The 13,030-nt window shown below is 46.2% G+C and overlaps 1 protein-coding gene across 1 annotated transcript; it reads right to left on the reverse strand.

Moving 5' to 3' along the window:
• Positions 1–4,236: 4,236 nt before the first annotated feature.
• Positions 4,237–5,438, reverse strand: LOC4332560 (wound-induced protein 1). The gene has a single exon (XM_015775922.3). It carries the CDS (start codon positions 5,024–5,026, stop codon positions 4,652–4,654), a length of 375 nt encoding a protein of 124 aa, XP_015631408.1. The 5' UTR covers positions 5,027–5,438; the 3' UTR covers positions 4,237–4,651.
• Positions 5,439–13,030: the final 7,592 nt, after the last annotated feature.

A 13,030-nucleotide genomic window follows, 5' to 3' on the forward strand; every position in this document is an offset into this window, starting at 1 on the left:
ATCTAGAAAGGACTATATTGATTTTTAAACTAAGGGAGTGAGGCTTGAACCCGTACCAGCTAGCTCGTAGTTTGTGTTGCTAGCCGTAAAGACCCCAGGCCCTTCTCTTATGCACTCCTTGTAGTGTCAAAGTACGTACCAGAAGGTACTGTATCTTAGCACAAGTAACATTTGAGTACGTCTCAGTAACTCTTAAATGAGTGTTGAATGACTATTTTGCCTTCCACTGTTCAGAGACTGTTTTTTAATACTTCCTCCATTTTATAATATAAGTCATTCTAACAATTACCATATTGATATTGATATTAATGAATCTATATAGATATATATGTTTAGATTCGTTAACGTCAATTTAAATATGAGAAATGTTAGAATGACTTACATTATAAAACGGAGGTAAAAGGAGTAGTAAGTACTCAATGCTTGCATATGCAACAACATTTTTCTGCCTGCTAATAGTCTAATGAGCCTCACTCCGGTGCTTTCTACTTGTAGTAGAAAATAATCCGAGCCGTTGATCGTATATAATCGTCAGGTTGAGATCTAGTTCTACTACCACCACGCTTAGTGGTAGTAGAAACATGGAGGGGTATATTTGTTCATAGATAATAATTCACGTAAGGGTATTATTGTAAATTATTATTCAGTAACTCTACACCTTCGCCCTTCTCAAGCGCCTGACCCCATCCATCGTCGACTTCGTCGCCTGTGCATCTCCCTCTCCGCCTCCATCATCTCCAGCGCGATCGACATCTCCTCCCTCTCTAGCGACCAAGGGTGGCCCTTCTCCTCTTCGCCGAGCCGCTGAAGGTCCTTGCCCACGGCGGACGACTAGTCCTGCCATGTAGCTTTGACCAAGACAGAGGAGATAGCCGGGCAATTGGACAGCGGACGACGTTCGACGGGTTCCGGCGAACGGCTGCGAGGTAGGAGGAATGGGCAACTGTGAATGAACGAGTGTAGTATGGGGATGTGGTGGACGGCTCGGATTGTCTAAGAAATGAGCTACGGCAGCCGGCGATGTGCGGTGGCGGAGCTCGAGTGAGGCGGTGGCATTTGGTCGCCGCCGGCGACCGTACGAGCGGCTAAGGGACTTGGGAATGAGGCGTTTGGATGCTACATGAATAGGGACTGTGCATGACTTCACTAGCTGCCGCGGAGCTAATGCAAATGCTTTTGCATAAACACGACAGTAGACCAGGGAGTTTGCAGCAAAGAGTGAATCAATATGTTCTAAGCCCCCATTAGTAGACATTGTCCTATGACTTGAAAAAAAAATTCAATCTAGTGGCAATTGAGCGCTTAGCTACCCCCATATGAGCAAAAGAAAGGAATCATGTAGCGATGATTCAGAGCACCAGAATATGACAGAATGCAATTAGATGTTTCAATGGTATGAAATATAAAACAAATCCTGAATTACAGCTCTGACTGAAATGCAATTTACATATGGGCAAAACTCTGATAGTGAAAAATCTCATTTAAGCAGTTTATCAGATTTTTTTCAGTCTCACTTTTTCAGGAGCAAAACAACTTGTTTACTGATCCAGGAGCAGGATGGCATATTTCAGTTCAAATTGCCTGGACTCTTCTCACCCCATCACAGTTGCACACAAAAAAATGCACAACACACTGACATGGTCAACACATTGACATTACTAGTAGTCCCTCACTATTCACCTTTTCTTTTTTACTTGAACCATTACTGAACAATGAATATATTGGGACAGTCACAAGATCCAATAAACATCAATATCTCAAACCTCGTCAATTAGTCAATGAAGTATTCGACACATAACACCATACAACTGAATATTACAAGCAGAATGAACTGGGCAGGCCTTCTTGTTGTCACTGAACCACTTTGCAGTGTTGCAATCCTCGTGGAAGTCATGCCCGCAGGAGAGCGTGCGGACATCATCGCCGGCCACCATCCTGAGCTAGCAGATCGGGTATGCCGCATGCATCGTTCAGCGCCCGATCCAGTGTCCTGACGCCGCTGAGAGCACGGATGTGCTGAAACCTCTGAGCATTGCGGTCTATCAGGTTCGCCGGCGACGCCTTCCACGGCAGCACGCAGCGAGCGACACTGTTGCATATTCTGAATCTCATGCCTTGCTCGCGGTCGAGGAGGTGCTCGCCATGCAAGCCACAAGACTCGGGCACGCACGGAGGGGAACCGGGGAGCCGGAATGTATCGCAGTTGCCTCCCAAGTGGCCGCAGCCCACACAATCGGGGCAACACGGAATGGAGATCACTACCCGCCGGCGGAATGGATTGAATCCTCCAAAGTGGGCACTGCCAAGAATCTCAGGTCTTGCACAGGGGCTCCGGTGGAATCGGACGCGCGCGGAAGGCCACTCGCAGCGGACAGAAGGCCACGACGGCGAACCAGGATGCCGGCGTGGAATACAGGAGAGGAGGGGGAACGGATAGACAGGTGAGAGGTGGGAGGAGGGGACGCCTGAGGGTTTCGCCGCGCCGCGCCGCGCCGCGCCGCCGCGTGCTGGGAGGAGTAGTGATAAGCAACGTGCGTCGGGCGAGATGTTGTGCTTGCGTCGGACCTGACGCGATCAAGCCAAGACCGACCGAGACAGAGAAAATTGATCCGGCCAAAATTACTCCTAATATATATTAGGAGATTACTAATCTACCCTTTAAAATGAACGGTCGGGATTAATTTTACTTGTAGTATAATACTACAAGTAGAAAGCACCGGAGCATTGCTCTAGTCTAATACGTACGTGCACGATTACAGACTGATGCTGTTAGTCGAGCCGATAAAGTTTTATTGGCACCTGTAACGTTCAAAGCTGGAGGGCTCCGTAAACCGTAAATTCACCGCACATGTTTCATGCCGAGAATCGAGAGTAGTGAATAGTACACTGTAAACACGTCTATCTCGTGGCGAGGAAATTAACCATCGTGTCAGTTTCTGCTGATCTGCTCCGTCCCAGATACTCCATGTCACGTGGCACGCACGCAAAAGGGTGCAGCAATCAGAGAAGCTACTGAAGAGGATGTCATCACCGTTTTTTTTTCCTTGTGAAATGCTTAAAGCAGTTAAGCCTTTTCTAAGAAATTCTAGAAGCCGCATGCACTTTCTGACGGAGTTCACGATTTTTATGGCTCTTGTGGTGACCGGTGAAGCCTAAGCCTGCCAGAAATACGGAGTATAATGGTTATTAAGGGCAAACCGGACAAGTTTAGAGTCCTACACGGCTACACGTACTCCATTCGTCCAAAACCTGTGTACTTCTAGCCATGAAGTGGGTAGATTAGCACCCTTATAAATTGATCTTAGTGTTCTAAGGGACCCTTGTTAGACAAATTCCAAACGCTAGATGTGTAACGTTTTTTTTTAGTAAATTTTACCAGTGATCTTAGTATTCCATCACTTCATGCTAAAAGTAATAGATTGTGCAAAATACTTAGTTTTGTGAAATTTATTTTTTTCTAACGGAGGAATACCATTTTACAGCTAAGTCAGATTTAAGCTTATAAAATGAGAATGCAAACATGTGGCCGGCTGGATTTCGGTTGACATATCAGTGGAATTCCTTTTTATTTACGCCACAAATATAATTGGGACAGCGACAGATCGTGAGGAAAAGAGAGAACAGAACAAAGGCTAGAGAGCAAAGAAATGACATCGCTTACTTCTCTAAAAAAAAAAAGAAGAAAAGGAAATGACATCGCTTGAGAGCAAAGAAATTCCGAACTCGCTGTTTAATTTTTCTTCCGGATCTACCGGGAATCCGTAGGAACTTCACATCAAAGAGGAGGCTATCATAGCCTTGTTGGAAAGCAACATCCTGAACCTGTCCCCCTTGGATTTTGTAGATTTTTCTCCTCGGATTAGGGGTTCTCCAGAGCAGCTGGACAACTTATCCTCACAGCTTATCCAAACAAAACTTTGATTTCGTTGTGGTTTTCCGAAATCCAAACCATCAACCATGCATTCATTGATCAGGGAGGTGCCGTTCAGCTCGTGACTTCCATAAGTGTGGGGCGAATTAGTCCATCCCCTTTCTTCACGCAAGCAGATGTGTTCCTTGCTCAAACTTCGTAGGAGTTAATTATTCAGTTCATGGCCAGATTAAAATAAGCAGAGTTCATTGCTCGGTTCATTTGGAACCCAAGAAGGAATGAAAATGGGGGGAAAGAAGAGAAAAGAAGTACCTGTACATCACATATGTTGATTTTAAGTGTCCAACAAAACAAGCTACGAGTACTTTTATGCAACAACAACAGACCATCATTCATATTCAGCCACGGTTTAGCTTTACCGTGGAAGGAGTACACACTTACATAATCCATAATGACTTGGACCAAAGCTACTGATGCTACTGGTCACACTGCTGATTCAGCTTTCAGACAAGCAAGCAAAAGCAACACTACTTAACTGGCTGGCTAGTTGCAGTAGTGGTAGTGGGATTAATCACGCAAACCTGAAGCAGCTCAGTTGAGCTGAGCGGCTTTAGCCCATAAGCAATAAACTATAGCTAGTGACTTCACTCAGTGCGTGCGCTTCCGTTTTTATTTATTTAGCTAATCACTATTGATAAGTATCGCTTGATTTTTTTTATATGTGATTAATTTAGGGAAGCTTTTTGCGCCTTGAGTTCTTGATGTCTTTTGAGTTCGTTCTTAGATGGCGAGGACGAGGCCCGGCAGCGACTTGTGCGCGCGGTCGGCGCGGCGGCTCTGCCACAGGCACTTGGGCTTGGACGGCGGCGGCGGCGGCGCCGAAGAGGAGGCGTGGTTGGAGTTGGAGGAAGAAATGGCGGCGGTGGTCTTGGCGGCGGAGGCGGAGAGGCGGGTGACGGTGAGGTCGGTGTTGAAGTACTCCCTGAGCTGGGTGATTACCCCATCGGGGCCGACGGTCCAGGCGTGCACCCAGTAGAGCTGGCGGGTGTCGTCGGTGCCCTCGGCGATGACGGTGGAGCCGAAGGCGTCGACGGAGCGAGGGGAGAAGAGGAACCTTGACTCGCCGTGGTCGGCGCCGGTGAGGAGGCGCATCATGTGCTGGTGCGCCGGCGGCCCATGGAACCACCACTCGAGGTCCGGCGCGAGCAGCTCCTGCGCCCTGCGCGCGTCCCCGGAGTTGAGCGCCTCGTACAGCCGCAGCACCAGGAACTTGGCGTCCTGCTCCTCCGGCTGATCCCTTGCGCCGTCCAGCTCTGCCAGCTCCGACACCGACGCCGACGCCTCGCGCGCCGCCGCCGCCGTTCCCTGCCTGTGGTTAGCCAGCTCCTGGCGCGAGCCCCGCTTAGGCTCCGATCGGCCTCCGCTCCTCCCGGTGTTTGACACGAAGTCGAGGAAGCGAGCTCTAGATCACGAGATCGATTGGCGCTCAGGAGAGAGAGAGAGAGAGAGAGAGAGAGAGAGAGAGAGGAAGAGAAGAGATCGAGGTGGATCGCTCGCTGGCTGGAGTGTTCGACCGTGGCGCGCGGGTGGAATTTATAGGCGAGCCGGGGCGGAGCAACCGGCGCGGAGAGCTCTCTGGCTAGTCTACCTCCAAATTAATCACTCCGTAGCGACCATTACGTCCACGTCGTCCTACTTTGACCATTGCTGTCAGTCTGGGCCGAGAAATCGTCAAGTTTCAGAGAAGGCCTGGGTAATTAAGACAGGCCGGACAAAAAAGCATAGTACCATCAGTCAACAAGTTTTACTACTAACGGTAGTAACAGCCTTAATAACAGGCTAACAGCGGATCGAAGTGCAACGCAGCGTGTATTGCACAGACTGGCCAGCCGGTCACGGTGTACGTCCACTCTGATCAGTGAACGCACTTAGTAAGTGTAACGGTGAAAGCGGTAGATTAAGGCTCACCCGACGACTTTCACCACGGTTGAACGGAGACATTTTCTGATGGTTGTACTGCTCACTAGTCGCTTCTACCCCGTGTACTTGTACATTACCGTAGTACGGTGCAGCTCCGACTGTTAAAACTCAAAAGAAGGCCACTCCTCAGTCCTCACTGTCCTCGGCAACTCAGATCAGCAGGGGTTGGATGGTCAACTTTCCCCACCTCCTCTCCTCCCAACTTTCCCCTTTGCTACAGTAGCTCCTTCTTCTTCTCCAGCCCCTCTTCCCCCCAAATTCCGGTGGTTCGCCGCCGATGATGGTTGGAGGAGGGGTCCGGCCACCTCCCCTATTAGTATAGTGTAGCTAGGTTGTAGTTTCTTTGTCAGGTTTTTCCTGTTTCTGTGGCTATGTCCCGTTTGGTTACGTTCAAGCGAAGAGCTCTGATTGCTGGTGGTGATGATTACCGGAGTTGGAGCTGCGACTTGAAGGACAGAATCTTCTTCTTATGCTGGTGCCGAACTCATTGGTCTGCGCCGTGTGCAGACGGCGGTTGCCTTGGATCTCCAGGTGGCGCTGCTTCGTACAGCGGCGGCGGCGGCCCTGGATCTCTGGGTGCCGGTGCTCTGTGTGGTGGCAACGGCCTTGAAATTTCTGGCGATGTTGCTCCGAGCGACAACCTTGGCAGCCCAAGTGTTGTTGCTCTGTGTGGTAGTCTTCAAACTCCAGGTGTTGTTGCTTCTTGTGATAGCCTTGGAGCTCTTCGTACTACTGCTCCGTGCGCCGGTGATATCTTGAGCTGCTGCTTTTCTACAACGGTGAAAACATTGTGTGGGTATGGCATCTTATTTCTCCAATCTGAAGGTTACTTCTTCGTTGGGAGCTTGCTCCTTTTCATTTGTTGTGGTCCGCTTCAGTTCTACAATCCTGCAGCAATCCTCGGCCTTCTACAAAGACAGAAGTTTTATCAACCATATGATTTCTCGTCATGTGGACTACCTGTTCTACCGAATCTTGCTTCCTTTTGCTTCAAAACAACAGTATCCATACAGGGTCTATCATTCGGGTTGAGCAATCTCTGCTCCTCAGATCTAATGAAAGACTCCATGGAACCAACCTGCTGAGTCCGGTGATACCTACACCAAAATCTACGGCTCAGAAACAAACCTCCGATCTGTGCCGTTTCCGTGGTGACAGCTGTAGGAGCCTTCCAGTCTGTCAAGCGGTGTGCATGTCAATGGAGGCCAAAGGATTCAATCGTCGTGGCTTTGCTGCAAAACTCTGTTGATCTGATTTCCTACTGTTGTTTTGTTTCATCAGAAAGTTTGCTTTTTTAGAGTGGTTACTCTCTACCTTGTTAAAAATGGTTTCTTGGCTTAAGTTGTATCTTTATGTGATGTATTGGGGTATATCCCCTAAATTCTGTCTTTTTGAATAAAGTTGTTCATGTTATCTTCAAAAAAACTCAGATCAGTAGGAAGAAGGAAAGCCCAAGGTGACCAGGTCAGGTCCACATCACGGGAAGTGGCCTTCGGGGAAGGTGGCACTCGGCCCCGTGCCCTCCGGTCGTTGCGTTACAGCGGGCACACGAGTGTGAGAAGCCGCTAGCGGGGGAGGGAGCGGTCGCTACCCAGAGATTCGGCCGCACGCACCGCAGCAGCAGCGGGTGCGGGGCCAACGCCAACGCATCCGCGGCACCATGACGCGCTGCGTCACCACCAGGATTCAGGCCCATCGATCGGCCGTGTCACGCGCGCCCCCACACACACGGGGGGCAGTTTCGTGGCTCGATCTCATCTGATTCTGATGAATCGCTCGCGTCGCGTGGGGTGGCGCTACCGCGTCTGTTGGTGGCGTGGCGACCGGGGGAGGCTTCACCTCACCTGCCTCCCGGCTCACGCTGCAACAACTGCATCCCCATCCATGGACCGGTCGGGAGCACGTAGTACACTGCAGTGCGCTGTCAGCGAGGGAACCAATGCGAGACACACACGCGCTCGCACTGGTTGTTGGTTGGTTACGTGGACGTGCGCATGTTGCAGATAAATATATGCGCGGCTCCAAGAACGAAATAATATCGGGTGGGGTAAAGAAATACTACTGGCATGGGCGCAAGCTTAGGCATCTTTTTCAAACAACGTGGAACTTGCTGGCTAAAAATTTCTTCTCCGGACGCACCAGCTTGTTTAGGTTGTGGTTGTGCCTCACCGGTTTGACAGGACCATGTTCACGCATGCCGCAGTGTGATTTTCCTTTTCCAATTACACAGAATGAAGCATACGCTTGCACACTGTATCTGCGTATATGTATCCCACATACAGCTGAAAATATGTTTTCTAACCAACGTGCAAAGAGACAGAATTCATAGCAAATCCCTGACCTTAGTAACAGAGGGAAAAAAATAAGGATGGATACTTACTGTGAATGTACTATATGAGCTCGTTTTACTGTGTCATTCGGAAAGCAACGAAAATTGTTAACAAGAGAATTGATCTCTGACTAAAATTTGTCACCCGCGACTGCTTTTGCCTGTTTTACAGAGCCATTTTGGCTTAACGTCAATTCTTGCTTTACCAATTATTTTGTATCATTGAATAGCACTTTGTAGCCATTAAGATTGAAACCAGCCTTAGTAAAATCTATTGCATTGAGGTATAATCTACTTTATCAATATTTTAGTGGTATCAAAAATTTGTCTATGATTTAGCATTACTAACATTTTAGTAGAGCTTCAAATCAAAATGGTCTGCAATGTCCAGCACTTCTCAAATTTATAATGGTGTAAATTGTTTTCTATCGTCTATGCCATATTAGTGGAAGCAGCCAAAGTAGGGATCAGCTAACAGAGAAAAACAAGGTCGCAACGGTTCTTTGAATCAAATGCTATATTTTTCACAATTATTACTCTGCTTCTATCCAAACAAGTCGATTTCGAAAACGAAAGAAATCAACCATGTTGTTCCACTTTACCATCAGAATATCACTTGTTGCTTTTGGACTTTTGCTAGCTTCCCTTTTGGCCTTTTATCCCGTGAGCTCTCTTACCTTTACGGTTTGTTCATACCGCGGATAGCGAGCATCCGACCTGGATTCAATTAGCCACGTCAAGCCAGTAATATCCGTTCGTTTCACGGGCGCAAATCTTTGCAGGATATTTGATGCGATGCCTATCACGACAGTAATAGCGGCGTCTGCTTGCGGCTCGGCCAAAATGGATTAGATTTCGATTTCTCTGCCCTGTAAAAGTGTAGAATAGTAGTGCGACTTCCACCATAGCCTCTCAAAGTTCAGTCAACACCAAACACCTTGCAAAGCCGCCGCAAGTGATGTCGATTTTTCAGATTTGATACTACTTAGATACTACAAATCTAATGAAGAAAAACACACAGTTCACTTCGAACAGATGCAGATCCTGTTACTAGCGCAGCAAGTTTAGCACAAGCACTACCGAAGAGCAGACTTTCCATTCAACGTCAAGAAGGAACTAATCATCAATTTCATGAAAAAAGAAAACATGCAGAAAAAAATTCGAGCAGAGGCAGTTCCTGTAAAACCTCTTGTCATTTACTTGCGCAACTACATCACATCGCTGATCATAAGTGGTCAGCTATCTCAACCAATCGAGAACATTATCACTGATGAGTGAGTGATTCAGTGTCAGCTACAAATAGAAAAACATAAAGAAAGCCGAGACAAGACACGTTGACACTGTCTTTCTTTAGAACGACGCAGCAGAAGATAATCCCATATATGCCGTTAGTGCGCGTCCTTTCCCACTAATCAACTCACAAATCTGCATTTTAGATCGCTTGCTCGATGCAGGCTAGGAACGGCACGCACGCACGCACGCACGGCCTCGTCACATCAGCTCCCCTGTTCCCCCTCGTCAAAAAGCTCGCCTACTCACTTGCCTCATTGCCTGCCAAGTAATAAACGAGGAGTCTAGCTTAATCGAGAAAAAGTAATTAGGTACGCGATCGAGGCTGCTGGTAACATGCAAGCCAGATTTCTACACACGCATCGCTTTCGCTTGTTAGGTAAAGCTCCGAGATGAGTATCCAAAGTGCCCCATAAGCATCCCATTAGCCAATTAAGGTCAAGAACTGTTACTAGTAACTCTCGTTGGGGGTGGGGGCTACTCGCCATCGCTGATGAATTTGTGTGGTGATGCTAACCTTGGATCGTGCGGGTGGTGGGTGGCCACTTCCGTTTTTCCAAATTTCCAGTGGCGTCACCACGTTCGCGATATCGAGGAAGAAAAATATATGCATTATGTTCGTCGTCTCTGCGTCGCTCGCACCAACCTCCACTTTCTCTGAAGATCGTTGCGCCGGAGGTCTGGATCGAGCAGCACTGCGACAGAGCAAGACATGGACACATGGTTGATGATTGGTGTCGCGGCGTTTGTCACCACAGAAGAAATCCTTCTTTTTTTCCATTAGCTCGGTGAAAATGTTGGGCCAGTTTGGTTTGGTGTCCTACCAAAATCTTGGTAGTATCAAAGTTTAGGCAACTTTTGGCACTATCAAATTTGGGTGGATAAATTTTGTACTATCTAAGAACTGGTGTTGGTAAAATTTGGCACCAATCCAAACATATAGAAGCACTATTCAAAATTACCAATGAATTGGTAGGGCATAATTTGGCACCAAACCAAACAAGCCCGTTGTCGTGCGTGCATTTGCGCGCGCGTGTGGTTGAGAGAGAGGTCGGTTGCTAGATGGGCACAGTCTGTTTCGTGTTGCTGAATGCTGTAATTAGGTCGGTTTTGTCTGCATCGGTTTTAGCCTGTAGCAGTTAAATTGGCCGTCAGTTCAGGCTTTCAGTTCAGCATTTTGTTGACAATATGGCGGTTGATAGGTCAGATGGTCGGTTGACGTCGGTGTAAGCAGCGAACAGAGTACCAGACACGTGAAATCTCTGCACGCCCGGTGGATGTGTGTTTAGCCTTTTCCTTCGTAGCACTAGTAGTACTAGCTAGAGGCCGGAAGTATGTGGACTTACATGGTGGCTGTATTATTTTTGGCACGTTGCATAGCATTGCCATTGTTAAACCATATAACAATATTGTGAATGGATAAAATCTGTTCACACCATATACTTCCTCCACTTATAAATTATTTGGTGCTTAGAACAAGGATTGAAGAAACTTTTTAAAACTATAACAATTCACTATATATAAGATTAACTTTATAAATTTTAATAAACTTATGATACTATGATAGTATTTTACAAGCGAATCTTACCTATATTGTTCCTTTTGTTTTTAAATTAAGTAACTGAGAAAATATTGATGGTTAACTTTTTAAAAAGCTTAAACAAGTATAGTCTTAAACATAAAATATTTATGGCCGGAAGGAGTAGCCTATTTAAGAGGAAGAAATTTAACACGAAATTAGTTTAACCCACCAATTATGCTGTTAATGGATTTTGTCTTGTCTTTTTTAAAGAAAACAAAAAAAAACTGTCAGGTTTCTCTTTCCACTCTCCATAAATTTTGGATTGATTCATTTTTTTTTCTGTACGCTACACATGTACACTCACGAACGAGTGTGCTCTCCCATTAACATAAGCTCAGAAAGATGAAAAACAATGCACAATCTTTGATATCACTAACATTCTTTTAATATCACACTTCATATTTTCTCCATTTTGTTTTTCTTAAGAAAATTATAATTTTTTTTTCATAAATGGATGCTCTAATTTTCAGATTGCCATCATATTTGCCTAGTTGCTTTCATATTATTGGATTCAAGTGAGAATAAAAAAAAACACTAGGCTCTTAGGGCACCTCTAATTTTGCTGCGAGACATGCGATGAGTTCGATTCATGCAAGCAAAACACAATTTCGGCTCAATCTCTGCATCATAGTGATCGATTTGTGAGATTCACGCACGTAAAGAAAATAACGGTCCCCCTACGTCTGCCTCCCGCTGCAGCACAACCGGATGGAGAATATTTATATTGGCTTGTGTTCAACTTCATTTTTGAAGTTGATTTTTCACTGGCAGTCTGGCACACATCATTCGACTCTTACGGTGTGCTCTGTTTGATCTTCTTTTCTTTTTTGCAAATGCTTGATTGGCCTCACATTGGATCTGCTCTTAGAATTAAGGAATCAGTCCCGTTAAAGGCTGAAAAATTATCCAAAATGCCGTTTATGTGCTTTCGGTATAATTCATCAATGATAAAATCAGCGAACTCAGACTATGGGTGGGCTTCGGTTTCTTCGGTTTTCTAAAAATTCGGTTCTCAACAAAACCAAGCGGAATTGTTTGTAACAAAAACATAAACTGAGCCAAATTAACATAACTTACTCGGTTCGGTTTGTCAGTTTATTGAGTAAGCTGAAAAAATGTACTCCCTCCATCCTAAAATATAACAACCTAATACCGGATGGGACGTATCCTAGTACTACGAGTAGATAGGGGGCATGTTCAAAATTTATAGTATTAGAATACATTTCATCCGGTATTAGGTTGTTATTTTGTATTACGGAGGGAGTGCGTACTTGTTCTACCATGCCGTAGGCTGAAGTCCTGCAAGTAGCGTAGCAACATATTGGGCCACGTTGGTAGTCAGATGGGCTGCATAGGCTATGGGCTGTAGGGGTTAGTGAGAGATGGATGGTATTAATGGATTTTTTTTCCATTGGTCAAAGGCCTGGACATTGTGTTTTTCACGTAGGGGAATGGGATCATAGAAATTGATCGGTTTGTACGAATTTTTTGGTTGTTAGAGAAGAGAAACCGATGGAAAAGCCAAAGACCGATATATAGGAAAAATAAAAGGTTTTCGGTGATTTTATGTCCACCCCTTCCTCAGACACCCCCCCAACCCCACCGAAGGAGGAACCGACTACCGATATTTCGGTTCGATTCGGCCTTTGGTTTTTCCTCGTTAGGCTAGGGGCGAAGCTAGAACGAAATGAGGGAGGGTGCCTCTTACTTAATTTACTTTACTTTAAATCAAGTTTAAGTTGATGCGGGTGTCTAAGTTTACAATAAGAGAGGTGTACACATGATAAAAATATGTGAAGTATAGCTTAAAAAAATTTCTGGAACCCCTCCATACTCTACCTCCGCCCCTGCGTCAGGCCGAAATAGGTCCAATCTGAGCCTCAACTCCTATTCGGCCCTTGTGTCCACACAGATCCAGACATGTCACAGTGATTAAAAGGCCCATGGTGATGGCCCAGTAGCCGTTATCACAACAATC

Source organism: Oryza sativa, chromosome 3 (assembly GCF_034140825.1).
Source record: "Oryza sativa Japonica Group chromosome 3, ASM3414082v1".
NCBI lineage: Eukaryota > Viridiplantae > Streptophyta > Magnoliopsida > Poales > Poaceae > Oryza > Oryza sativa.